Source organism: Carassius gibelio, chromosome A9, assembly GCF_023724105.1.
Source record: "Carassius gibelio isolate Cgi1373 ecotype wild population from Czech Republic chromosome A9, carGib1.2-hapl.c, whole genome shotgun sequence".
NCBI lineage: Eukaryota > Metazoa > Chordata > Actinopteri > Cypriniformes > Cyprinidae > Carassius > Carassius gibelio.
The window spans coordinates 16,934,077-16,959,098 of NC_068379.1; the positions used below are offsets into that span (position 1 = coordinate 16,934,077).

Sequence of the window (25,022 nt, forward strand, 5' to 3'; positions counted from 1 at the left end):
TGAAAGTTGAATTGTTGCTTTAGATTGATTGAAATCAATCACATTTTAAAGTGCCTGACAAGGTAAGCCTACAATTGACTTAGAACTGTAATCTCTATGGATAAATACATCTGCAAAATTGCAGCTTGCTATTTACTGCTCAGTTTCATCTGAGAGAAAACATTTTACAAAAATAAAATGCTTTTTATGGTTGAAGCACATAATGTACGAAATGGTAATGAAAATAATTTGTATTTTTCCAAGTCGTGCTAAACAGAACTGTTACAGCAGAAGCAAAATAAATAAATTAATAAATACAAAATGTGTCATGCTTTGAACTAAAAATAAATTATGAACTATAAATATTTAATTGCAGACATTGGTACTAAAAAAAAGAATAGGCCTAACTATTTTTGAGTGGACATTTCCTAAGGGCAACCATATCACATCTCGTGGATGTTACTCAGACAGCCATAATTACATGCGACATCATCAAAGAACGTTTTTCACAATGTGAATGTACAGAGGTTTTGTCACAATTATTTTATCCATACTACTGACTTGTGTGACGTACGCTTCCGCCAAGAGCTCAAGACTGGCCTCGGGCTGTCTGGCGGCGGAAGCACACGTCGCACACATCGTCCCACGTTGCGTAAAGTGCGTTGCACATTACTCAAAATGTGGAGACGGATGTGAGAACGTAACAAGTAAGTACGTAAGTGGCTTTGAGAATGGCGTTTCCGCAGTGGGCCCGGACTTTTGTGAGGTGCGCAGCGTGATGAGTGTTTTAGTACCGAGCGGAGAGGGGATGCACACGGCACTCGAGTGAGGTAAACTATATAAAACCCGCTTTGTTTTCACACACTCCCACAACATGGACCCGAGCAGCTTCAGATGGGTCAATGAAAGCAGGGATTTACGATATAACCGTGCGATGTTGTGAATTGTTATTGTTTTTATAGCTTTCAGCGCTAGCAGCGTTAGCTGCTGCTGTTTAGATTTATCATCGTTCCGCCGTTTGCGCCTTTCCGAGCAGCTGTTCGACTAGCGGCGTTTGTCTGTTGTAGATGAACTTGTGTATTGCGAATCGTGTTAATAAAATCTAACGTTAGACATTTGTTCACGTAGGCATTGATCAAGATTTAATGCGTCGTGGAAGGGGAAGTTTGTGGTTTAACCGCTTGTTTGGGCTTCAGGATAAGTCATGTGATGAAGTTAAGGTTGTTGTAAGTTAGTCTTGAAGATTGTCTCTAGCTCGTATTTTGTAAAACCAAAAGTTCCTGATTTGCTTGTGTTCTTTAGATTGAAAGATAAATCTATTTTATGTCTTTCCTTTGAGGTTTCTTCTATTCACAATTCTCACAATGCATATCTTAATTCCGCTGTTTATCGTGTATAATTAAAGTGGCAATTAAACGTGGGTTGTGTTGTTTGAATTTTGTAATAATGCAGTTTATGCTTCATGTCGGTTTTTGTTCCACGGTTTCCGGGCCCAATTAACATTTGGCAGATCCACATTTTAGCTGGCTTAATGGTATTGCTACCTGGCCAGCTAAAAGGTATCCAGATCTCTAGTAAAACCAGCCTGGCTAAACTGAAACACAATTTAAAAACCAGTTTTTCTTCAAAAAAAAAAATAAAAAAATCTTTACATTTAAATCAAGTCGAACACTGTTTGTTTTGCAATAATACATCAGACGGTCATTGCTTTAATAAATGCATCTGGTAATTTAAATCTAGTTTGATGTAGGATAAGCATGGGTAAGATACTAGTCTTTACTATTTAATGCCGAAAGTATGCCAATAACTGGACAAATGATGGTTCTGCTGTGGTGTGATGATGCGGTCTTCCTGTTAAGCAGTTGCACACGTGCAGAAGCATTCCTCTGTTAACCATGTGTCTAACCACAGCTACTGGTGTTCATGGACCTGCAGAGCCTCTACCTATGAGAGACCGGTGTTTATGTGAAAAGGAAAATCTAAGACCTTTAAATCCAAGCTACTTTATTAAATGTGTTCATTTGTCAGGGGCACTCTGTATTCACCTCCATTGCAATCTCCAAACATGTCGTGTCATGCAGTATGTTGTAATGGATGCATCAGAACCCTGGTGCAAGGCCACTGTAGCAACGAAAACAGAGGCAGATTGTGGAGATTTTTTTTTCTTTTTTTTTTTCCCCTAAAATATATTATAGCTGTTTGATCATGCGAAAAAGCCAAAAACCATTCATAAATTCTAGTTGTTATTTTTCTCTTACACAAAACTAGTGTCTATTCCAAGTGGAGATTGTGATGATGCAATGTAGCATCTGTCTCGATTAATGGTCATTAAAAAAGTTAAAAGTAAAATATATATATATATATCAGTGAAAGTGAAATTTAATAATAGATGTTGTGGATTACTTTAACATCTTCTTAAAACATCAGTATTTCAAATCCACTCAGTCCACTTTACCATGGCATGGCTTAGAATGGCACAGTGTGAGAAGTAGGTGTTGTCTGATTTAATTGCTCCTTTTTTCACTCCACCCTTGACTGCTGGTACTGACTTTTGTCTACTTTCGAGGTGAGGTGTTTGGCATTTCAGATGAGCTCATAGGCTTGGGACTGTGTGCATTCTTGAGGTGTTAATTAATGTTGCCGTGATGGCTGTAGTGATATTAAGGTGCGCAAACCAATCTTGCAACAGAAATAAGCACTCATTAGCCAAAATGGCAGATTGTGTCCTCTCACTGTGTCAGCTGAGTAACTGCCATTGAGGTGAATAGGCATTCGCTACAACAATATTCTTATTGATGATAATTAAAGAACATTTACTGTACCATAGAGGATAAACTGGTGCCCACTTAAGTGGAGATGCTGGTCAGAATGTGTCTGTTGCTGTCAGGCTTAACCAGAAAAGGCTGCATTTCTATTTCTGTCCTCATATTATAGACTGATAGCAACTGAGAGGCATTCCTAAACACGTATACTGTGTGGTACAAGTCAACCCAGGTGTCCCATAAGATAATAGTGATTCATGCTAACACAGTTTTCTTTCATCTTCAAAGGAATAGTTCTCAAACATTTCATTTTCTCACCCTCATGTTGTTCCACATCTGTATGAGTTTATTTCTTTTGTTAAACATAAAAGATGATATAGTTTAAACGCAATTGATTGCGGAACTGATGGTGAGCTACATCCTTTTCTAAGTTGTGAAATTGTGAACTTGATTCATGAAAGTTGAATATTTGTTTTTCTATGAATGGTCTTAGCCCAGCATTAAACAAGAATTTGTCAAATATAGGTTGGCATTTCATCATGTGACTTGCCTAGTCTTAATCATACGAGAGTTGAGACTTCACATTTGGTAATAATAGCCCAAAAGGTTGTTCACATGATCCTCTATAGGTGCCTGCTCATACTGAGCTGAGTCTTGAACAGAGAGATTAAATGAACATGAGCTCTGTGGGTGAGGTCTCGTTAAGCATAAGACATTTATTTACAGTCTTTTCTTACGAGTTCAGGGGCCTTAGCAGGTATCTTTAAATCTGTGTTTTATAATTTCTCATTAAACGCTCTGAGTTGATGGGTTTTAAGGCACAATATGTGGTGGTTTATGCAGAAAAACAGCCTGTGGTTTATTCCAGGTGACTCTTTAGTGACTATTCCCATGGTCAAGACCAAAAAAATCAGGTCAGGTATGTAGGGTTTATATAACCAGCTTTGTGCATTCAGAGGACATGTGTATTTAATATAGGGTTTCTAAAGCACAGTCAGTAATACAATTGTTTTACAACACATGCACCCACACAGCACAAAACTTGAGTCTCAAATGAACTTCCTTCCTTAATTTTGGAAAGAATTGTTTAAGCTTCTTTTTAGTCATACTAGACTTTCAGGGATTAGACCAACAGTCCAAAAAATAAAAAAAAACTTATGCGGAGTTTGCTTGTATCTTGTCTTCTAAGTCTTGAACATCTGCATTATTGGTATGCATATTCATCTTGAACCAGGCACTCGCCCTTAACAGTACATAGTCTACTAAAGATGCTTTACTCCCCAATTGATGTAATGTCCTGTTCTTAAGGGATATGTTATTCTTAAGCCATGGCCGTAGGAGTTTGGTGTGATGATTTGTAACAGGAAGGTCTCTGAGATTCTCAGTGCAATCAAGAGATGAACTATATATTGGCAGCTAAATTAGTATTGCCAGATATATTTAAGATGATGAATCACAGCCATGTGACTAACATAATTTCTAGATATTAAAGACAAAGTGAAATGTTTACTAAAGACTTGTAATATTTTATTCATTTATTTTTTGTTATAACTGAAAGTTATATTTTCTATTTTACAAAAAAGTTGGCAATTAGCATAGGATTTCTTCATTCAAATGGTTCATATTAGGCCTGAATTTGTTGAAACGTGTGAAATTAATCTATTTATTATTATTATAATTTACATGTACATTTTTTTTTTTTTTTTTTTTTGTGCAACTTGAAGCATATAAAGAATCATCCTAGCAGTCAAAGTTTCTGTATCACTACATTCATATAAAGAATCCTACTCTCAGTAGTTCCTCGCCAACGAGTCTGCCCTGTAACCCCCACACCATTGTTAAAATTGACCTGACAAGCGTTAAAAATCCCTTTGATTAGGATCTGGCCTTCTCTTTGATAATCACCTCCCTCCTTTTCAAATGGTCTGGATAATAGCCCTCTGGTGTCTGATGGACTTTACAGACTGAAGCCTCACAGGCAAAAACTACAGCCATCAAAGTATTCTCTCCTACATTGTCCATTAAAACGCTGGACCATTACTTATGGTTCTGGCTTCTTCCGTCTGATATTTAAGCTCTGCTGCTGACCTTTGAAGCCAATTTACAGAAGCTGTTGTGCTGAATCACACCAAGTTGGCTGTAATTTGTCTCTGTGTCATCTGAAAGCCTTGAGAACAAATTGCATGTATTTAGTGCATCTTGTGAAACATGGAGTTCCGATAGACTTGCTGTGAGAAACAGTTTGATAGTTGATTCTTTGTTGGAATATTTGATTAACGTGACCAGAAAGACATCATAAGTGGTGCGTTTTCCTGGACATATGGACTTCAAGATGCTCAAAAAAGCCTTTTTATTTATTTATTTATTGGATTTGATGGCTACTTGAGGCCTGATTAGCTCAAATCTCTCCCTCCACCCACTACACACCCACCTACCAACACTTACAAACACACATGTCCAGTACACCCTCCCCTCTTCATTAAATCACCACACTTGAAGAGTTCAAAACATCAGATCTTGTTCCATATTGCTGTAGACGAGAGTTCCCTGCATAGTTGAGAGCGTATGACCTGTTCCTCCACCTCCGGTTGAGACAGAAAGAGGTAAGCTGTCGGATGCACCTGCAGGCAGATCTGAAGATCCTAAGCTGGTCTGTTTGGCACATTTTCACTCTTTGTGTTGTGTAAAGTTGTGTGAGGATCAGCAGTTGAACAAGGCGACAGCAACACTTGAAGGTGACTAGCTTGGTGGTTTTGAAAGTTGCCACCTGTTTTGCTTGCAGTATTTTGGATTGATTGCTCCACAAGTATATGACTTGGTAACCTTGTTAAAATTAGCCTAACCCCCACTCTACATATTTTTAGGTTTATCTAGGTTACTTGGCTGATAGTTTGCTGTTTTCTTTGCTCTCTTCATGTGATCAGACCAGTTCTGAATGATTTTATGGGGTGTTAACCAGTTTATGATCAAAATAAGCAGGTTTATTGCCTAGTTGCAGTTTAAGTTCTTGTAATTAGGCTGAAAATATTTCAGTTTTTTCCTAGTATAATTAGGTAATGTTACATTTGGTCTCAACAAACATTTACCATGTTGCTACTGTATATCGGAGTGCAGGTCCTCCACCCGCTCTGATCCTTCTGAGTGTGTTTATTTTAGAGGTGTGTGTGTGTCTGGAGTCAAGAGGTCATGCTTTTCGAAGTCTTTGATTCTTGACTCCACCCAGACACATACTCAGGCCCGTTTATCCAGTGCTGGACTGTCTTATTTGGTCTAGATTCTTCCTGAAATACCTTTTTACATGTCTTTAAGTATTTTATATCCACTGGACTGAGATTGGTGCTTGTGCAGCTATACATTTCTGTCATTTCCCAGAATTCCTTGTGCTGGCAAACATGTAGTTCCCATCTGTTATGTGGCATCTGCTCATCTCTCAAGCCTTAAGGCTTCTTCTGACAAACAAATTTTCATTTTTTTTCTGTGTTGCATGTAAAATATGACTAATTTAATGCGTAGATTCACCAAGGACAGATCATGTATCTAGATATATTGGTTGAAGAGATGTGCTTCCATCTTGCTTGGCTAAACTGCAGATCATAGAATTATTCTGTAGCCTGCTAAAATTACATTGACCACAATATGAGTTGGCTCAGGCGTGAATCGGAGAGGATTATTAGCTGGGTCGCTACAAATTTGTTTGCTGTGTTGTAATAACTGGTTTATTTGATCCAAACAAGTCCCACTATAACCCTGTTTAGCCCAGCGTCTGATTGGAATAATCTAGATTGTAAACTGTAATTCACCGGAGGTGGACTCACGTGTGACTTGTGAGAGATGCTCCGTCTAGGCAGAAGCCTTGTGAGAGTCATATGATGCAATCATAAGGGATCTCTCTCTCTCTCTCTCTCTCAAACAAGAAAGAAGGAAAGTGTGCATAAACAAGATGTTTATTTGGTATTTAATAGGCCAAACTGGCTTTTGGCAATTGAAAACAATAACCGTAACCATCTGAAATTAACGGCAGTAACTGCAAAGTAAGTAGCCTACATTTAATACAAACATAGATGGTACAGACATCAGCCTTTAGCTTATATTTTTGAATTGGGTTGAAACCACATAGAACTGACCTTAAATGAAAAGAACCATGTGAAATTAAAGGCAACAACTGCATAGTTTGACAATCCAAACAACAAAATCAACACACATTCAATAAGGTGTTTCTTAATCAGCATTCAGTATTTGTTTTAGTTTTTACATTTGGTTTTAAATTATAAAAAGGTATTTACTAGTGTGAATACTATATGAAAAAAGTATGCTATATTAATAAATTATTCCAAAATGTTAAAACAAATAATGTTAAATAAAACAAAGATGCCAAGTATTTTTTACTTAATTTGATTTAAAAATCACCTGTATCACACTGAACTCTTTCATTCATCCAAATAAAACAAATTTGGTTAATGATTCACATCTATATTTTTTTTTACTTGAGCCAATGAAAAATAAATAACTATGAGCCATAGTCGAATCAGTATTTTAATCTAGATTAATTTCAAGATCACAGTGAGATTAATCTAGATTAATAAAATTAATCTATGCCCACCATATATATATATATATATATATATATATATGGATTGTCAAACTATGCAGTTGTTGCCTTTAATTTCACATGGTTCTTTTCATGTTAAATCTTAAAATAAAATGTTTGTTACCACTACATCAGTCTGTAAAAAAAAAGAAGAAAAAAAGGTACCAATTGATTGAGTTATTTTCAAAGCTTTCGATGTATTCTCATTGTAACTAGTGATCGACCGATATTGATTTTTTTATTACCGATACCGATTATTTGCATGTTTATGTACCCGATAACCGATATGCAGAACCGATATTTATTTACTGTTATACTTCTGTTTCTGACAATTATTACAACACAACTGAGCTGAAAAAAAAAACATTTTATTTATAACAATCACTCCCTCCTTGCATACAAAAAAAACTTTATATTTATACACAAATAAATAAAGGGGTCTGAGTCCAAAAAATTTAAGTGCACTGTTACTAAGTGTCTTTGTTTTAAAATAAAAGCTTTGATGAGGTAAAAAAATAAAAACGGGTAAAAAAATAAAGCACAAAAATGATTCTAACATATTGGTGGGGGCGGGAGGGCTATTTAGGAGTGCCTAGCTATTTAGTAGTGTAACTTAATACTCCCAGTTAAGCAGAACTAGGTTTTATTGTATAAAACAGAGTCTTTCAGCATTCTGCCCTGTAAGCCTGCTTCCTTCAAAAATTTCATTCAGTGGCATTGCTTGAGGCTTCCTGATCATCAACCCAGTCAGGTGCTGAGAAATATGAACAAACTTTTATCCCGAGACTATATAAAATTAAAAAGCACTTGTCAGTTGGCATTTTATGATCTAAATTCAATCTAACGTTAGATCATGAAATGCCAACTGACAAAGTGCTGTTTGACTATAATTTAATCAACCGCGATCGCGCATGGAGATAATAAATAATTAATTTCCACAAAGCGGTATATGTATATGTGTATTAGCGAAATAATTGTTATGTAGTAAATGATAATATAATCTAGTGTGTTTAAACAAGATAATCTTGTCAAAAGTTTCATTCAGTGGCATTGCTTGAGGCTTCCTGATCATCAACCCAGGTGCTGAGCAATATGAACGAACTTTTTTTCCCGAGACTATATAAAATTAAACAGCACTTGTCAGTTGGCATTTTATGATCTAAATTTAATCTAATGTTTAATCATGAAATGCCAACTGACAAAGTGCTGTTTGACTATAACTTAATCAACCGCGATCGTGCATGGAGATAATAAATAATTAATTTCCACAAAGCGGTAGGCTATATTTATTAGAGCCCGACCGATATGGATTTTTGGGGGCCGATGCCGATGCCGATATTAACTCGAAAATAGCCGATTTATAAGCCGATATTTTGATTTTGAAAGTAAACTGGATATTAGACCCATTTCCTATAAACTGCACTTACACAACATTCAATAGCAAAATATCTACCTGTTCTATGTATGTGGGCTGTATAAACCATTTTCCAGAAGGGATTTATGTAAAAAAAAAAAAAGCCTTAGATTACGGTCTCAATGACTAAACAATTGCACATCAAAAGTATATATTTTTTAATGATCAAAAAACAGTCTGGTTTTAAACATTTAACACTTTTACTTTCTTCCAGCTGAAGCTGGTTTTAACAGTCTGTGTGTGTACTGTAAATAAATTATAATACTAAAGTTAAAGTATTTGCAGAAGTAGTCCCACACTTTGCTGCTACAGCATTCACCTTTTTCAGGTATCTGTAGGCAGAAAGAGAGACAGAGAAAGAATAAGCATGTGTATTAATAATATCACCATGTATTATTACTCATGTCATCATTAGAATTATAATAATAATAAACAGGGATCTCCTACATAGGCAAAAATGAGAAATTTATATATTTTTTTATTTGTCAAGCAATAGGTATTACCTACTTATATTTAACTATATTATTTCAACATTTTCCTGTTATGTCTGTAAAGCTGCTTTGAAACAATATGTAAAAATAAAAAAGAAAAAAAGAAAAAAGCGCGTGTTCAGCTCACATTTATTTACATGTCCCCTCTGGTTTAATCATTTCTTACGCACCTACTGTAGTTACTGTAACTACACTACATTTGCTCTCACAGACATATTCACAACGGACCCGTAGATCTTCTCCTCTTCTCTTTGTGCAGTCTGAATCAAAACATCGTCATGCGCTGGCGAACGTAAAGTTAGCCTACTGTTACCGGAAGATTACGGAATCAATTCGAAGTTGAATGGTTAACGTTAGTGTCATGAACACACCGCTGTCAATTTTGAGAAGCACCACCTTCAAACAAGTTAATAGCAAGCATTTAAGGGGCCTGCTAAAAAGGAAGCTATATTAGCGTTAGAGTAACATAACCAGCCTGAATTCACCAAATTGTGCTCTGGACCTGAGGGTAGCCTTCTCTTCCTTGCTTCTCTCTTAATTATCATCAGCTGGACTAGCGCTATCGCTCGCTTCTTACAACGGGACAGATACATGTTTGCTGCTGACCGAAAGGAGGAACAACAGACTATTAAAACTCCGCCAACGCCATAGCGCTGAAGGGCAACGCTGAACCCAGCATAGCGCGTCCTGTGTGAAAGGACCATTACGCGGTCATTATGTGGGAAACACACCGCAATAGAATAAGAATAATTTAAATGCTAACGTTATAGTTTGACCTCTTATTAACGTTCGCGCTCTTCCACTAATAAACATGGTATATAATACATGGTATTAGCTTTGTGGCTAATCTAATATAGCAATGCATGAGCGGCTGTAAGTGATGTTGCAGAATATTTAGAAGTGATAATGATAGGACCGTTAGCTAGAACTACCACACCGTTTTTATATACAGTGTATGAACTAAATCTACAATCATTTCACATGACGAACGACAGACTCACCTGGGTGGCTTGGCTGTCCTTCTGTAGTGAATTTCTGGCGCTGTTGTCAACTCTGGAGTTGCAGACCGCCCTCTGGTGGGCAAAGTATGCAACACTCATAACATGAGTGAAGCATGAGACTCTGTTTTTTCATGTTTCATCGGCCGTTATAAACGCCGATGCCGATTTAAATGCAATTAGCTCATATCGGCCGATAATATCGGCCGGCCGATATATCGGTCGGGCTCTAATATTTATATGTGTATTAGCGAAATAATTGTTATGTAGTAAATGAAAATATAATCTAGGGTGTTTAAACAAGATAATCTTGTCAAAAGTTTCATTCAGTGGCATTGTTTAAGCCTCCAGATCATCCGTCAGTTGCTAATATGAACGAACTTTCTCTTCTAGACTAATGGTGAGCAAATACAACAGATAGAGAATTAAATTCAACGCTTTTATTTTCAACATGCACTCATTCATGTCTGTTTTATTTAATTCATGTAAAGATACGTCTTTATTGGGGCAGGACATGACGAACACTACGTGACTCAATGAGTTCGTCTCAATTGTTTAGAAACAAGCTGCATAAATTAACTATATCAGGAATTTATGTCTCAGATCTCATTTGTGCATGTCTGTTATGTTAAATAAAGTTGATTAATTAAAGCAAACCAAGTAGAACATATTCTTTACCTGTTCACTGAGTTGTTGTTGACTGATCTCTTCAGACGCCCGGGCTGCAATGGCGGAAATCTCAAACCGGCCACAAGATGGCGCCGTAAATCGGCAAATCCGATATTACAAAACCGATACCCGATTATGGAAAAATGCTTAAATATCGGGAAAAATATCGGTAAACAGATACATCGGTCGATCACTAATTGTAACATAACAATTCTAAGTTTTTGTTGAAAACTAGCGAAAAATAAAAAATTATTTGTTTATCATCTCTGCACAGGAGAGACTTGGTGTTGTTTTCAAACAAAAGGAAATATATCGGCATTGGCTATCGGTCAAAATGAGTTGAAAAATATTGCAAAAATTCAATATTGTGTATCCCTAAATTTTTTTGTATGTATGAGTGTACACTTGTAAATATTCTTTGGTAGAATTTAGTTTGGCGTCTTTGGAAGGTTTTTAGATAAGGTCATTACAGACACACAGTTATAACCAGAGATGTATAAAGTACTAGAGAACCATACTTGAGTAAAAGTACAAGTGCTCTATCAAAAAAGTGACTTGAGTAGAAGTAGAAGTGCTCTTTAAGCACCACACTTAAGTAGAAGTACTAAAGTATTCAACATTTTTTGTACTTAAGTATTGCAAGTAGTCTATTTTAAAATGTACTACTCAAGTACTGAAAGTAAAAGTAGAAGTATTGTGTTATGTAGCTATTAAAGAAAGTAGTCAAAAGTTTGAACATATTGTTTTTACTATTTCAAATGATTAACCTAAAGGACAATCACAATTCCTTTGACTGTAACTTCTTGTAAACAAAAAAGGGTTACTAGGGTTAGTTAGCCCAATTTGCAAAATGATATCATTAATAACTTTCCCTCATGTTGTTTCAAACCCGTAAGACCTCAGAGGGTCATTTAGAATTTTTTGAAGCATCGAAAATACATTTTGGTCCAAAAATAGCAAAAACTACGACTTTATTCAGCATTGTCTTCTCTTCCGTGTCTGTTGTAAGACAGTTAAAGGGGGGGTGAAATGCTATTTCATGCATACTGAGTTTTTTACACTGTTAAAGAGTTGGATTCCCATGCTAAACATGGACAAAGTTTCAAAAATTAAGTTGTACGTTTGAAGGAGTATTTCTGTTCCAAAAATACCTCTTCCGGTTTGTCACAAGTTTCGGAAAGTTTTTTTCGAGTATGGCTCTGTGTGACGTTAGATGGAGCGGAATTTCCTTATATGGGTCCTGAGGACACTTCTGCCGGAAGAGCGCGCGCTCCCGTATAGCACAGCACTGAGAGCACAACAGACTTCACTGATCAGAGCGAGAGCGTCGCGAAATGTCACAAAAGGAGTGAGTTTTTGGTTGCCAGGGCAAGACAACCCTGCACAGATTACCAAAAGAGAAACAGCATTAAGGGACCAGTGGATGGAGTTTATTTTTACAGAGCATCAACGGAGTTGTGCAAGTGTTTGTGTTTGTTCCCCTGCATTTCGAAGATGCTTGTTTTACAAGCAAGGTCCAGTTTGACGCCGGATTTGCACATCGTTTATTTCTTAAGGATAACGCAGTCCCAACGAAAAAGGGATAAGGATCGTGTGTTGGATCCGCATGCGGTGAGTAAAACTGCTTCAAATATCTCTGTGTTGTTAACTTAGCTATCGGCGCGTAAGCACATCAGGTAAACAACATGCGATGTTGTCATCAAACTGCACTTTCCACATGTACAGCTTAAAAAAAAAAAAGACGACAAAGTGGAACTTAGTCATTTTCCAAAACCGCTAAGCAAATATATACAGTTTCAGTACATACCACATAGAGAATGATTGCTGATGCTGCTCTTGATCTGATTCTGGATCATAAATATACGCTGAATCTGACTGTTAGTCGTGGTTTGTTTTGGTTGGTTTTGTCATCACGGTGTCACAGCTTCCAGACGCGCTCAACCCAAAAGCTTACTCGCGCTCGTGATTCTTTAGCACCGCCCACACGTCACGCCTCCAGCCACTCGTGTTTTTCCGGGAAAAATCGGTACAGACTATCTTTTTCTTATGAATATAATAAAACTAAAGACTTTTTGGAGTTATGAAGGATGCAGTACTACTCTATAGGTACTCAGGATTAACAAGATATTGAGTGAAAACGAGCATTTCACCCCCCCTTTAAAAACAAAGCAGTTTGTGATATCTGGTTTGCGAACGAATCATTCAATGTAACCGGATCTTTTTGAAACAGTCCACCAAATCGAACTGAATCGTTTTAAACAGTTCGCGTCTCCAATACGCATTAATCCACAGATGAATTAAGCTGTTAACTTGTTTAATGTGTCTGACACTCCCTCTGAGTTAAAACAAACCAATACCCCGGAGTAATTCATTGACTCAAACAGTACACTGACTGAACTGATGTGAAGAGAGAACTGAAGATGAACACCGAGCCGAGCCAGATAATGACTCGTTCACGAGTCAAGAACCGTTTCTGTCAGACGCGTCCGATTCGTGAACCGAGGAGCTGATGATACTGCGCATGTGTGATTTAGCGTGAAGCAAACCGACACACAGAGCGTCTGGAACCGAACTGATTCTTTTGGTGATTGATTCTGAACTGATTCTGTGTTAATGTTATGAGCCCATGTGCAGTCAACGCCAATGACGCCATTGCATCGAGCGCAAAAGAATCGGTGAACTGTTTTCTTCAACTGGTTTATTGAATCGAACTGTCAGAAAGAACTAACGTTACTGGTCATCCAGGAACGTTCGTGAACGAGTCATTATCTGGCTCGGCTCGGTTTTCATCTCTCTCTTCACAGCAGTTCAGTCAGCACGCGCTGTCTCGCTTGATTCGCTCAATGATGTGCCAGATTCATCAAACCTGCCATCTACAGTTCTGGCAGTGGTTTGTAATGGAATGATTCGTAACATTATTATAATTGTAACGAGTAACGATGCAGCACATAAAAAAAAATATCGGAGTAAAAGTATTAAACTCAGCGAAAATATGTACCAAAGTAAAAGTGGAAGTAGGAGAAAAAAATAATACTCTAGTAAAGTACAGATACCGCCTTTTAGTACTTAAGTACAGTAGTGAAGTAGTTCTACTTCGTTACTATACATCTCTGGTTATAACATGAATCTCAGAGACAATCTCTGAATCTCTGAGGCTGTGCTGATCATAGCCTCTGTGTGTGAGGACACTATATAAACTAGGGCTGCACGATGTGTTGTTTAAGCATCGATATCGCGATGTACCCCGGCCCTTGATGAATGTGATTCGTGGATTAATTGCACAGCTAAACCATCATAGAGTGAAAGTTTATCATTGACAGGACTGAAAACCACATGCATGTTTAACAGGGCAGAGAGAGAGGGAGCGCGAGAGAGACATAGTGAGAGAGCGTGAGAGAGACAGACAGAGAGAGAGAGAGAGAGAGCGCGTGAGACAGACAGAGAGAAAGAGCGTGCGCGAGAGAGACAGAGAGAGAGAAAGAGAAAGAGAGAGAGAGAGAGAAAGAGAGAGAGAGAGAGCGTGCGCGAGACAGACAGCGAGAATGAGCGTGCGCGAGAGAGACAGAGGCCGGTGACACACTGGCTGCGTGGCGTGAGCGTCGCGTGTCTAAAGCGTCCCAGAAGTGTGGTGGCTGCCTCGCGTTTTCTGTGTCTTTACACACCAGAACCGTGCCTGACACGGTGCTGGGCTGGCGCGCTGCTGCTAGAGAGAGAGAGAGCGCGCGCGAGAGAGACAGAGAGAGAGTACATTAGAAGTACCATCAATGTTTATAGAAATGTATATGGATTTATTTTGCATGTAATTTTTTCCATTTTTTTTTCTCTTATGAATATATATATGTATTTTTGTTTTGTTTGTTTCTATTCTGGTATGTACAATGCTTTGGCAATATTTACCTTTGTATGTCATGCCAATAAAGCAATATGAATTGAATTGAGAGAGAGAGAGGCCGAGAGAAAGCGAGCCGTTTTCAAACAACACGAGCTCCGTCTTGCTCCCTCTCCCTTGCGCAAATTAATCAATTGACACGGTGGTGTCGATGTTTAAATAATTTAAAATGAGAATGTAAGTGTGCTCACCCCATTTGTTTGTGAGAAAAAATATCGCAATATATATCGCAGAAAAATAAAATATCGCAATGTCATTTTTTCCCAATATCGTGCAGCCCTAATATAAACACACCTCAGTAAATGGCACACTGCTCTTCTCATTCATAGCTGAGTGGAACAGGAGACCATGGAAAAATGCATTCAGTTTATCCTTCCCTGTTACTGTTCAAACAGAACACTGTATGCAGAAAACGTGGCTCTCCGTCCAGACATTGGCTCTGCGGACAAAAACAGATGATGTCTAGAGTATCATCTGTTGTGACACACCATGCATTTGTTCTGAACTGCATTAAATTTTCTGCAAAGATTGGTGGTTCAACACTAAACGGTTTTGCAGATTTACTATTACATTTTAAAGACATCATATAAGGGTTAGGGTTAACTCATTTTTTTTTTTACTCATTTCATTAACTCGTTTGATTATTTCAAATAATCTGGAAATTTGGATTCATCACTTGACCACTTCAACAAAAATATGAGAAAATTTCTTTACCACTCATTGTTATGGTATGAGGATACTACAGAATGTAATAGGCATATTTTAAACAAAAATTAATTTGTTATCAGTGGGGTCAATAAAATGATCAATTGAAGAGCCCCTCTGGCTTTTATTAGCTGGAACACAAATGTTTTCCAGCTTTAGCATTTGTCTCATGATATCTCTAAAGCACATGACTCTGCTGGGTTTTTGTTTTGTTTGTTTTTTATGTGTTTTTTTTATAATACAAAATGTTCAGCCATTTTTGGAATGACATGTAACCAACAAAGAGCATATTGAGCCAGCAGAGCAGATCATCAGCACTCTTGCCCCATCCTATCTCCTGAAGGGTTCAGAGGTCACTCCACTCTCATGTTTATAAACACTGTGCTGTCGAGAGGAACGATCATAGTTATGTTTAATAGTCTGTTTTAACCATCTTCATGCTTCAGGTTCACACACTTTAACAGGCTGGAGTGCAGGCTATCGTAAGTACTGCTTGCATGATGTTTTGACTTAAAGAGCCATTTAATGAATTTGATTATTTTGTATGATATGCATGGCTCATTTTTGTCTATAGGTTGTGGTTGATTTACACTTGTTAAAATGCAGTTGGCTTTTTATTTGTATTTATTTATTTATTTTCCTGTAAATTAAGTGCAAGCTTTAAAAGATAACAAATCTGTGAGAGCTAATTGTTTTTGCAAATATAATTTTTTTTGATCCAATGTAACGAAGCACCAGTGCTGCGATCTTCATGTACTTTCAACCTTGCTTTGACTTGGGTTGACTCACGAGTCCTTCCAATAGGGAAGTTATGTTTGATAAATGATTATCTGACTGCAATATATTCATCATGTTTTACACTCTGTGGCATATAAATGTATTTTATTGTGATTGTAGGTGTGTTTTTTCCGTAAACATAATTTGTAGATGTCATATTTCCTTAACATGATAAACCCAGGAAAATAGGTTATAAGTAGAGCCCGACCGATATGGATTTTTGGGGGCCGATGCCGATGCCGATATTAACTCGAAAATAGCCGATTTATAAGCCGATATTTTGATTTTGAAAGTAAACTGGATATTAGACCCATTTCCTATAAACTGCACTTACACAACATTCAATAGCAAAATATCTACCTGTTCTATGTATGTGGGCTGTATAAACCATTTTCCAGAAGGGATTTATGTAAAAAAAAAAAAAGCCTTAGATTACGGTCTCAATGACTAAACAATTGCACATCAAAAGTATATATTTTTTAATGATCAAAAAACAGTCTGGTTTTAAACATTTAACACTTTTACTTTCTTCCAGCTGAAGCTGGTTTTAACAGTCTGTGTGTGTACTGTAAATAAATTATAATACTAAAGTTAAAGTATTTGCAGAAGTAGTCCCACACTTTGCTGCTACAGCATTCACCTTTTTCAGGTATCTGTAGGCAGAAAGAGAGACAGAGAAAGAATAAGCATGTGTATTAATAATATCACCATGTATTATTACTCATGTCATCATTAGAATTATAATAATAATAAACAGGGATCTCCTACATAGGCAAAAATGAGAAATTTATATATTTTTTTATTTGTCAAGCAATAGGTATTACCTACTTATATTTAACTATATTATTTCAACATTTTCCTGTTATGTCTGTAAAGCTGCTTTGAAACAATATGTAAAAATAAAAAAGAAAAAAAGAAAAAAGCGCGTGTTCAGCTCACATTTATTTACATGTCCCCTCTGGTTTAATCATTTCTTACGCACCTACTGTAGTTACTGTAACTACACTACATTTGCTCTCACAGACATATTCACAACGGACCCGTAGATCTTCTCCTCTTCTCTTTGTGCAGTCTGAATCAAAACATCGTCATGCGCTGGCGAACGTAAAGTTAGCCTACTGTTACCGGAAGATTACGGAATCAATTCGAAGTTGAATGGTTAACGTTAGTGTCATGAACACACCGCTGTCAATTTTGAGAAGCACCACCTTCAAACAAGTTAATAGCAAGCATTTAAGGGGCCTGCTAAAAAGGAAGCTATATTAGCGTTAGAGTAACATAACCAGCCTGAATTCACCAAATTGTGCTCTGGACCTGAGGGTAGCCTTCTCTTCCTTGCTTCTCTCTTAATTATCATCAGCTGGACTAGCGCTATCGCTCGCTTCTTACAACGGGACAGATACATGTTTGCTGCTGACCGAAAGGAGGAACAACAGACTATTAAAACTCCGCCAACGCCATAGCGCTGAAGGGCAACGCTGAACCCAGCATAGCGCGTCCTGTGTGAAAGGACCATTACGCGGTCATTATGTGGGAAACACACCGCAATAGAATAAGAATAATTTAAATGCTAACGTTATAGTTTGACCTCTTATTAACGTTCGCGCTCTTCCACTAATAAACATGGTATATAATACATGGTATTAGCTTTGTGGCTAATCTAATATAGCAATGCATGAGCGGCTGTAAGTGATGTTGCAGAATATTTAGAAGTGATAATGATAGGACCGTTAGCTAGAACTACCACACCGTTTTTATATACAGTGTATGAACTAAATCTACAATCATTTCACATGACGAACGACAGACTCACCTGGGTGGCTTGGCTGTCCTTCTGTAGTGAATTTCTGGCGCTGTTGTCAACTCTGGAGTTGCAGACCGCCCTCTGGTGGGCAAAGTATGCAACACTCATAACATGAGTGAAGCATGAGACTCTGTTTTTTCATGTTTCATCGGCCGTTATAAACGCCGATGCCGATTTAAATGCAATTAGCTCATATCGGCCGATAATATCGGCCGGCCGATATATCGGTCGGGCTCTAGTTATAAGTGAAAGAAACTAGACCGCTGCAAAAGCTGAAGCCTGTTGTTGTGTTTGCATATTTTTAATATACCAGATTTCTAGCAAATGGGATGTTAGCTTAATCTGCTATAACCTGAATATAGTACACAGTACAGGTTACAGAGAAAATGGCAATGCTTTTGGAATAAAACTTTTGGTAACACTCACACCCAGATCCATTTCACAGACATCTTATTTGTGGCTCTAGTATTCAGATTGAAGAAAAAGTCTCTTTCTCATGCTGAGATCTCTGTTTGGTTTAGTAGCAGATTGACACACTTTCCCCTCCAGGCTCACAGTAGTTGCTGTAGGGGGACCATTAATGCTCTTTAGTACTTTTCCAGCTAGGTATAAATCAGCCCCCTGAAATAAGGGATAGATCTAAAATGTTTCCCGCTATAATGACATTGCTCTCAAGATGAAAACCCATACATTTTTATTAATCAAATAAGGGATTAATGCAGGTTATGTGAAACCAACTGCTGTATTCCATAAAACAGGTTACGGTTTAGTTCTGTTCTGTTGTACATGCTACATTAAATATTGGACTGTTTTACTCTATATGCAGTTACTAAAGATGAGCATATTTGAAGTCATTAATGAAATCTGACAATAATTGTCTCATAAATGCTGTTTCTTTTGCTCAAATAGCATTAAAAAAAGCCTATTTTTCAGACTAGACCAGCAAGTGTGTATGCGCAGTCCTGAGTGCACATCTCAGAATGCTGACTGTTTCTATAGCAACCGGGACTTCTAACAAGGGCTGCAGTGACACGCTGACTTTACTGATTAGCGATTGGCTATTTAACTCAGAAGGCGGGGCTTTGCTCTATACAGCTACCATATTGAGCATTGCCCCCCCCCCCCACCCATTCAAAACTATACAATGTCTTGGAGTGTTCAATAGTCTTTGGCACAATTGTTGTCCATCTCATATGCAGGTTTTTTTTTTTTTTTTTACCAACATTTGGGTATAAAAATCTAATAAAATCCCAACAATTAAACTGCTACGTTAGCTGATCACCCTAAAAGTCCATAGCTTTCACCATTAGTTCATACTGCTGTTGAAACTTTTCTCACTAGCGGATAAGATGAGACCAATATGTATGTTCATTGTTAATTTCTGTTTCTTCACAGAGGTTTCTGAGTGAGGAGATCATGAGAGTTCACACACATACCAGATTCTGCTTCCTCTGCGTGCTGACCCTCCTGTACCATCAGTGCAGTCACTGCCACGAAGGAGGGTCCCACCATCACCATGGGCAAAGCCATGGTGACCATGACCATGTCCACAGTGACCTGCAGATTTCAGAATTGTCCTGCGATGGTTTATCCGACCAATTTATGCACAGCAGCCATGGTGAACCGGCAGAGAGCGAGCAAAGTTTCTACATCCATCAATTGTTCTGTCGGTACGGCCAAAAGGATCGTCTGGATTTTAAAGGCTTCCAGAGTCTGCTATTGAATTTAGGGCTGGGCGAGGTGCGTGTGGTTGGGCTGGAGCATGAAGATCTGGGCCATGATCATGTGGCACACTTAGATATTCTCGAGGTTCAGGAAGGTCGGCACTCGCATTCAGCTGGCCATCCAAATCTTCATCAGAATCCCTCACACGAGACCAATAAACATTCCCACAACGAGAATGAACAACACAATCCTGCCGAGGAGCTACCATGCAGCAGAACACTAGGCACAGGAGCTGAGAGCACCACTAACAGTGGGTCTGAAGGACACGACCACGACCATGACCATGACCATGAACATGAACATGAGAAAGACAGTAATCATAAACACATCCACAGACATGTCACAGACAGTCCTCACACTCAAGATGACCACGACCGCCAAAGGAGTAGTGAACGTGCACAAGAAAATAATGCTCTCAGTGACCAAAACCACCATCATCATGACCACCATCACCACAAGCATCCCCACCCTCATCTCCATGGTTCAGACAGTGTGGAGCACAACACCGCATCCCCTCATCTCACACCCAGAATACAGCCTTCTGCCACAACTGAGCTACCCACCACACAACCCAGAAGAAACAGGAGACCGACTAAAGCCAGAACTCATCGAGGCCGAAACAAGACCAGCATCACTGTTACTCAGGCTGTCGAGCTGGAGACAAGCGGAGATGACCATGAGCGCAACGGCCAAGTTCAGAGCCCTACTCAGCCACAGAGGAGCAGGAGAGAGGTGCCAGGAGAAGATCGGTCTTTGAAATTACATGAACATGTTCCTCACCAACATGAGGAGGTACAGCTCACTGTCTGTCCTATGTGGTTGATTATAAATGGATGTGGCTCAAGAGTTATTTGAAATGGTTTCTCTTATTTGGTCTATTTAGGGATGAGTTAAATACTAAAGTGATGTCAAAGCACTTCCTTCATAACAAACAAAATAGTTTTTAGACTTCAGGTGACTTGCTTCAAGCAAGGTATCTACAGTGGGCATAGTCAAGAATCACCCCCTTAATTTTTTTTTTTTTTTGCTTTGCAGCCTGAAATGAAGATTGTCATAGTTTTTGTTTTATCCAGGTGGATTTTCAGTGCAACTTATAACATCCAAGTGAAAGATATAAAACAAACCAACATGTCAAAAAAAAAAAAAATAAATAAATAAAATCAACAATCACGTTGGAAAAAGGTTCACCCTCTTGTCAGCCTTTAGTCTTTTGGGATATGTCTCTACTAACTTTGCACATCTAGATTTTGCAATATTTGCGTATTATTCTCTGCAGAACTACTCAAGTTCAGTTCAATTCGGTTCAATGATGAGCATTTGTGGACTGCATTCTTCAAGTCATTGCACAGATTGTCTGCAAGGACATTCACATTTTTCTCCTTCAAACACAGTGTGCTCAGTTTTGCTGTGTGCTTTTGGTCATTGTCCTGTTGGAAGGTAAACCTTCGTCCCATTGACAACTTTCTAGCAGATGGCGGAATATTTTCTTGCCCCATCCATTTTTCCTTCTATCATGACAAGTGCTCCAGTCCCTGCTGCAGAGAAACGCCCCATAACAGGACATTACAACCTCCATGCTTTACTGGAGGAATGCTGTTATTTGGATGATGAGCTGTACTGGATTTCTGCCAGAGATATCGTTTGATGTTGAAGCCAAATAATTAGTTCTCATCTGCCTCAGAATCTTGATTTTGTGAACCGCATGTAGCCTTTCTTTAGCGGTGGCTTTTTTCTTACAACCCTCCCATACAAGCCACATCTGTGGAGAATTTGTGATATTGTTGTCACATGCACACAATGACTGCTGCTTGTCATAAATTCCTGCGTCTGCTTCAGAGTTGCTGAAGATATCTTGGTTGCCTCTCTGACCAGTTTTCTTCTGGCTCTTTCATCCAGTTTGATGCAACGTCAGGGGTGGTCTGTGTTGTAACAGATACCTTCTACTTGTTACTAATAGACTTCACTGTGCTTCTAAGCATTGTTAAAGCCTTTTGACATTTTTTTTTTCTCCTGACGTGTGCCAGTCCACAGCTTTTTCCTGGAGCTCTTTTGACTATGCCTTGCCTCCCATAGTTGACTGTATGCTTCAGTTACTCTACCAAGGACTGAAATTCTCCAGTAAAGCTCTTTCCATGCTGAGTTGATCAAAATGACCACAGCAGATCACAGTTGAAAGTCAAATGGCTTGGTGTGTCAGAGAAGGTGATTAGCTACAACTGATTGAGTTTACAAGTCATCTTTAGGAGGGGGTGATCCTTTTTTTTTCTTCATCCTTATTATTATTATTATTATTATTATTATTATTATTATTATTGACATGTTGGACATGTTATATCTTTCAATTGGATGTTATACGTTGCACTGGGTAAATAGAGCTGGATTAAATGAAAACTTTGTCGGTCTTCATTTCAGGCTGCAAAGCAACAAAATAGTAGTAGCTTAAACTGAAATTTTAGTACATTGAAGTTTAATATTTTGATATGCAGGATTTTTGTATGTATAACTATTGATATGCATGTTTTGTAGGATGAAGTATATTTAAATAAAATATACTTAAGTATTGTTCATCGAACAGTACCCTTTAATATTTAAATACTTTTAATAATTCAGTTCATTAATCAATATTTTTGTACTTTCCCTTAAGTAAAATTGAAAATGAGTACTTATGTTTAATATTTGATTAAGATGTCTGTACATTTACTCAAATGCTTGCTTTGTGTACTTCATCCACCACTGGGAATTAAAGGTTATTTGGTTAATTAGCATAATTAGGAGTTGACCTTAAACCAGCCAACACACTTCATTAACTAGTGGATTTCACACATCCCTGGTACTAACATTATATATATTTAATAAGTGATTTATATGCCTTGTATTGTTCAGAAATGAATAAAGGAGAATCAAGGAGGGGATCCAAGTAAAACTGCCCATCTTTCTCTCCCTCAGTGTCTGAATTTAACGCAGCTGCTACACCAATACGGACTGAGCTCGGATTCTCTCATATCTCCAGAGCAGTTCACCTATTTATGTCCTGCACTGCTCTACCAGATAGATAGACGCTTCTGCATCCTTCATTATCACCACGTTGATACTGAAGTACAAGATGCAGCATCATCAGGTACAAGTGAACCTCTAGTATAATTTTGTTTTGTTTGACAAGCATATTAAAGTATATTCACTATAATTCTCTCTACCTGTGTCATTTGCTAGTTAATAAAGAGGCTAAACGGACTTAGTAAATTGTTTAGTTGTAACAACCAGTTGAGAATCATTTCTAAACCATTTTGAAATGAGAGCCCCAGTCTAATCCACTGCTGCTGGTTGTGTTGCTGCAGTGTGGGTCTGGATGTGGGGCTTCGTGTCGATCACCATCATCAGCCTGCTGTCTCTGCTGGGCGTTGTTCTGGTGCCCATCCTCAACCAGTCCTGCTTCAAGTTTCTCTTGACCTTCCTGGTGGCGCTGGCAGTGGGAACCCTCAGCGGCGATGCCTTACTGCATCTACTCCCTCATGTGAGTTCACTTTTTGTGGGCGAACTAAATTTACCCATTGCAAAAGTCCAAACTACATAGCGCAATATATCAAACCTTTCTTATACCCTACAGTCTCAGAGTGACCATGATCACAGCAATGGAGGAAATGCTGGGGAAAAACCTGAAGAGGCTTTTCTGACCAAGTTTGATGGAGTTTGGAAAGGACTGACTGCATTAGCAGGAATCTACCTCCTCTTCATCATTGAACATTGCATTGGCATGTTCAAACACTACAGCGACCAAAGGGTGAGAGGCACCACAATACCTTTATCACAAGAAAGAGGTGTTAAAAAAATCTTGCAAAGTGGCAAATAAGCTGCTTCTTACTTCGCACATGCATTTTCAGGATCGACAGAGCTGAGAGCTATGGCAGACTTAAATATCCATAATTGCTGCAGATTTTAGTGCATAGCAAAACAACCTTGAATTTTATTCTCAGAAAATAGTGCTTATTAACACTTGTCTGTTCATGCTTTCCACAGGGAAAAATCTGCCAGAAGAAGAAGAAAGGAGAGCAGGCAAAGATTGGGAGGAAATTGTCAGACCACAAACTCAACAGGCGTTCCGATGCCGAGTGGCTCCATCTGAAGCCTCTAACAGAGGGTGGGCCTTCATTTTGTCATAAAATCCCAGCACAGTTTATTTGGCTTTTAAATGGGACATCGGATGCAAAATTATTTTTTTACATGGTGTTTGCATATAAATGTGTCTCAGCAGTGTGTGGACACAACCACATTGCAATGATAAAAATCCATTCATCCCATTCAATGGGAATTAATTTTGTGCATAGTGCATTTAGATTTTCGGCCCCGCCTACAATTGCTGGCACACTGTCCTGTATTAGCATCTTCAGTCAGTTGTATGCTGTCATCCACGGTCTCCAAGCTCAAGCAGCTGTAGCGACAAGGTCTTGTAAGCAGTGCAGGTGATTTGTAGTTGGATTTAAAAGTAAATATAAGACTCCTCATTTTATCCTGACATCTGAGCCACTAAGGAAGCAGTGAGTTTATTATTATTTAAATTTCGATGGTAACGCTCCACCAAATGTAAAAAAAAAAAAAATGGAAGAGAGGAGCGGGGTGAGCAGTAGCTCATTATAATTTCAAGAGACATTCACTGAAACAGGTCGCTGTGAACAGAGTTGATTTTGACAAGGTCAAAAGGGTGTTGTTTTACACAACCATTGAGAAATTTTTACCAAAGTTTGTTGCAGACGTTTCATGAAGACCCTAAAGAATCATTCCAACTTTGTCCGTATTCCACAACACTGAAGTAACACCTTCCCTTCTGCATGCAGGAGAAGGTACAACGTGTGAAGCCGGACACAATGACACCCAGATGACGGAGTTGCAGCCTCTGGATTCACCCAGCAAGATGCCACTGGCCATCTCCGATTCAGATCACCCTCTCAAGGGTGCTGAAAAAACAGAGGAGGACAGAGGGCAGAAAGAAAAGTCAAAAAAGCGTGGACATGGGCATGGACACGGCCATGGTCACTCCCATCATGGGCATTGTCACTCTGACCAGGAAATGAAGGATGCCGGGATTGCCAGTATAGCATGGATGGTCATCATGGGAGATGGCATGCATAACTTTAGTGATGGACTTGCTATAGGTCAGTTTGTGTACACTGAAACCATTAGCAGATTAGTGTGTCTTCAGAAGGGTTTCTGTATCTGAGGAACTTTG

The 25,022-nt window shown here is 38.4% G+C and overlaps 1 protein-coding gene across 3 annotated transcripts in view; it reads left to right on the forward strand.

Moving 5' to 3' along the window:
- Positions 1 to 602: 602 nt before the first annotated feature.
- Positions 603 to 25,022, forward strand: part of LOC128019807 (zinc transporter ZIP10) — a 30,028-nt gene continuing 5,608 nt past the window's right edge. Inside the window, exons 1-7 of one of the 3 annotated variants that reach the window (XM_052606056.1) lie at positions 603 to 809; positions 19,472 to 20,593; positions 22,748 to 22,919; positions 23,137 to 23,312; positions 23,406 to 23,579; positions 23,816 to 23,936; positions 24,631 to 24,948. In XM_052606056.1, coding sequence (XP_052462016.1) covers positions 19,493 to 20,593; positions 22,748 to 22,919; positions 23,137 to 23,312; positions 23,406 to 23,579; positions 23,816 to 23,936; positions 24,631 to 24,948 — 2,062 coding nt within the window. In that variant the 5' untranslated portion in view covers positions 603 to 809; positions 19,472 to 19,492. Of the gene's footprint in view, positions 810 to 4,946; positions 5,345 to 15,533; positions 15,978 to 19,471; positions 20,594 to 22,747; positions 22,920 to 23,136; positions 23,313 to 23,405; positions 23,580 to 23,815; positions 23,937 to 24,630; positions 24,949 to 25,022 lie in introns of those variants that run through there. The other 2 variants (XM_052606057.1, XM_052606058.1) reach the window with 2 other exon arrangements.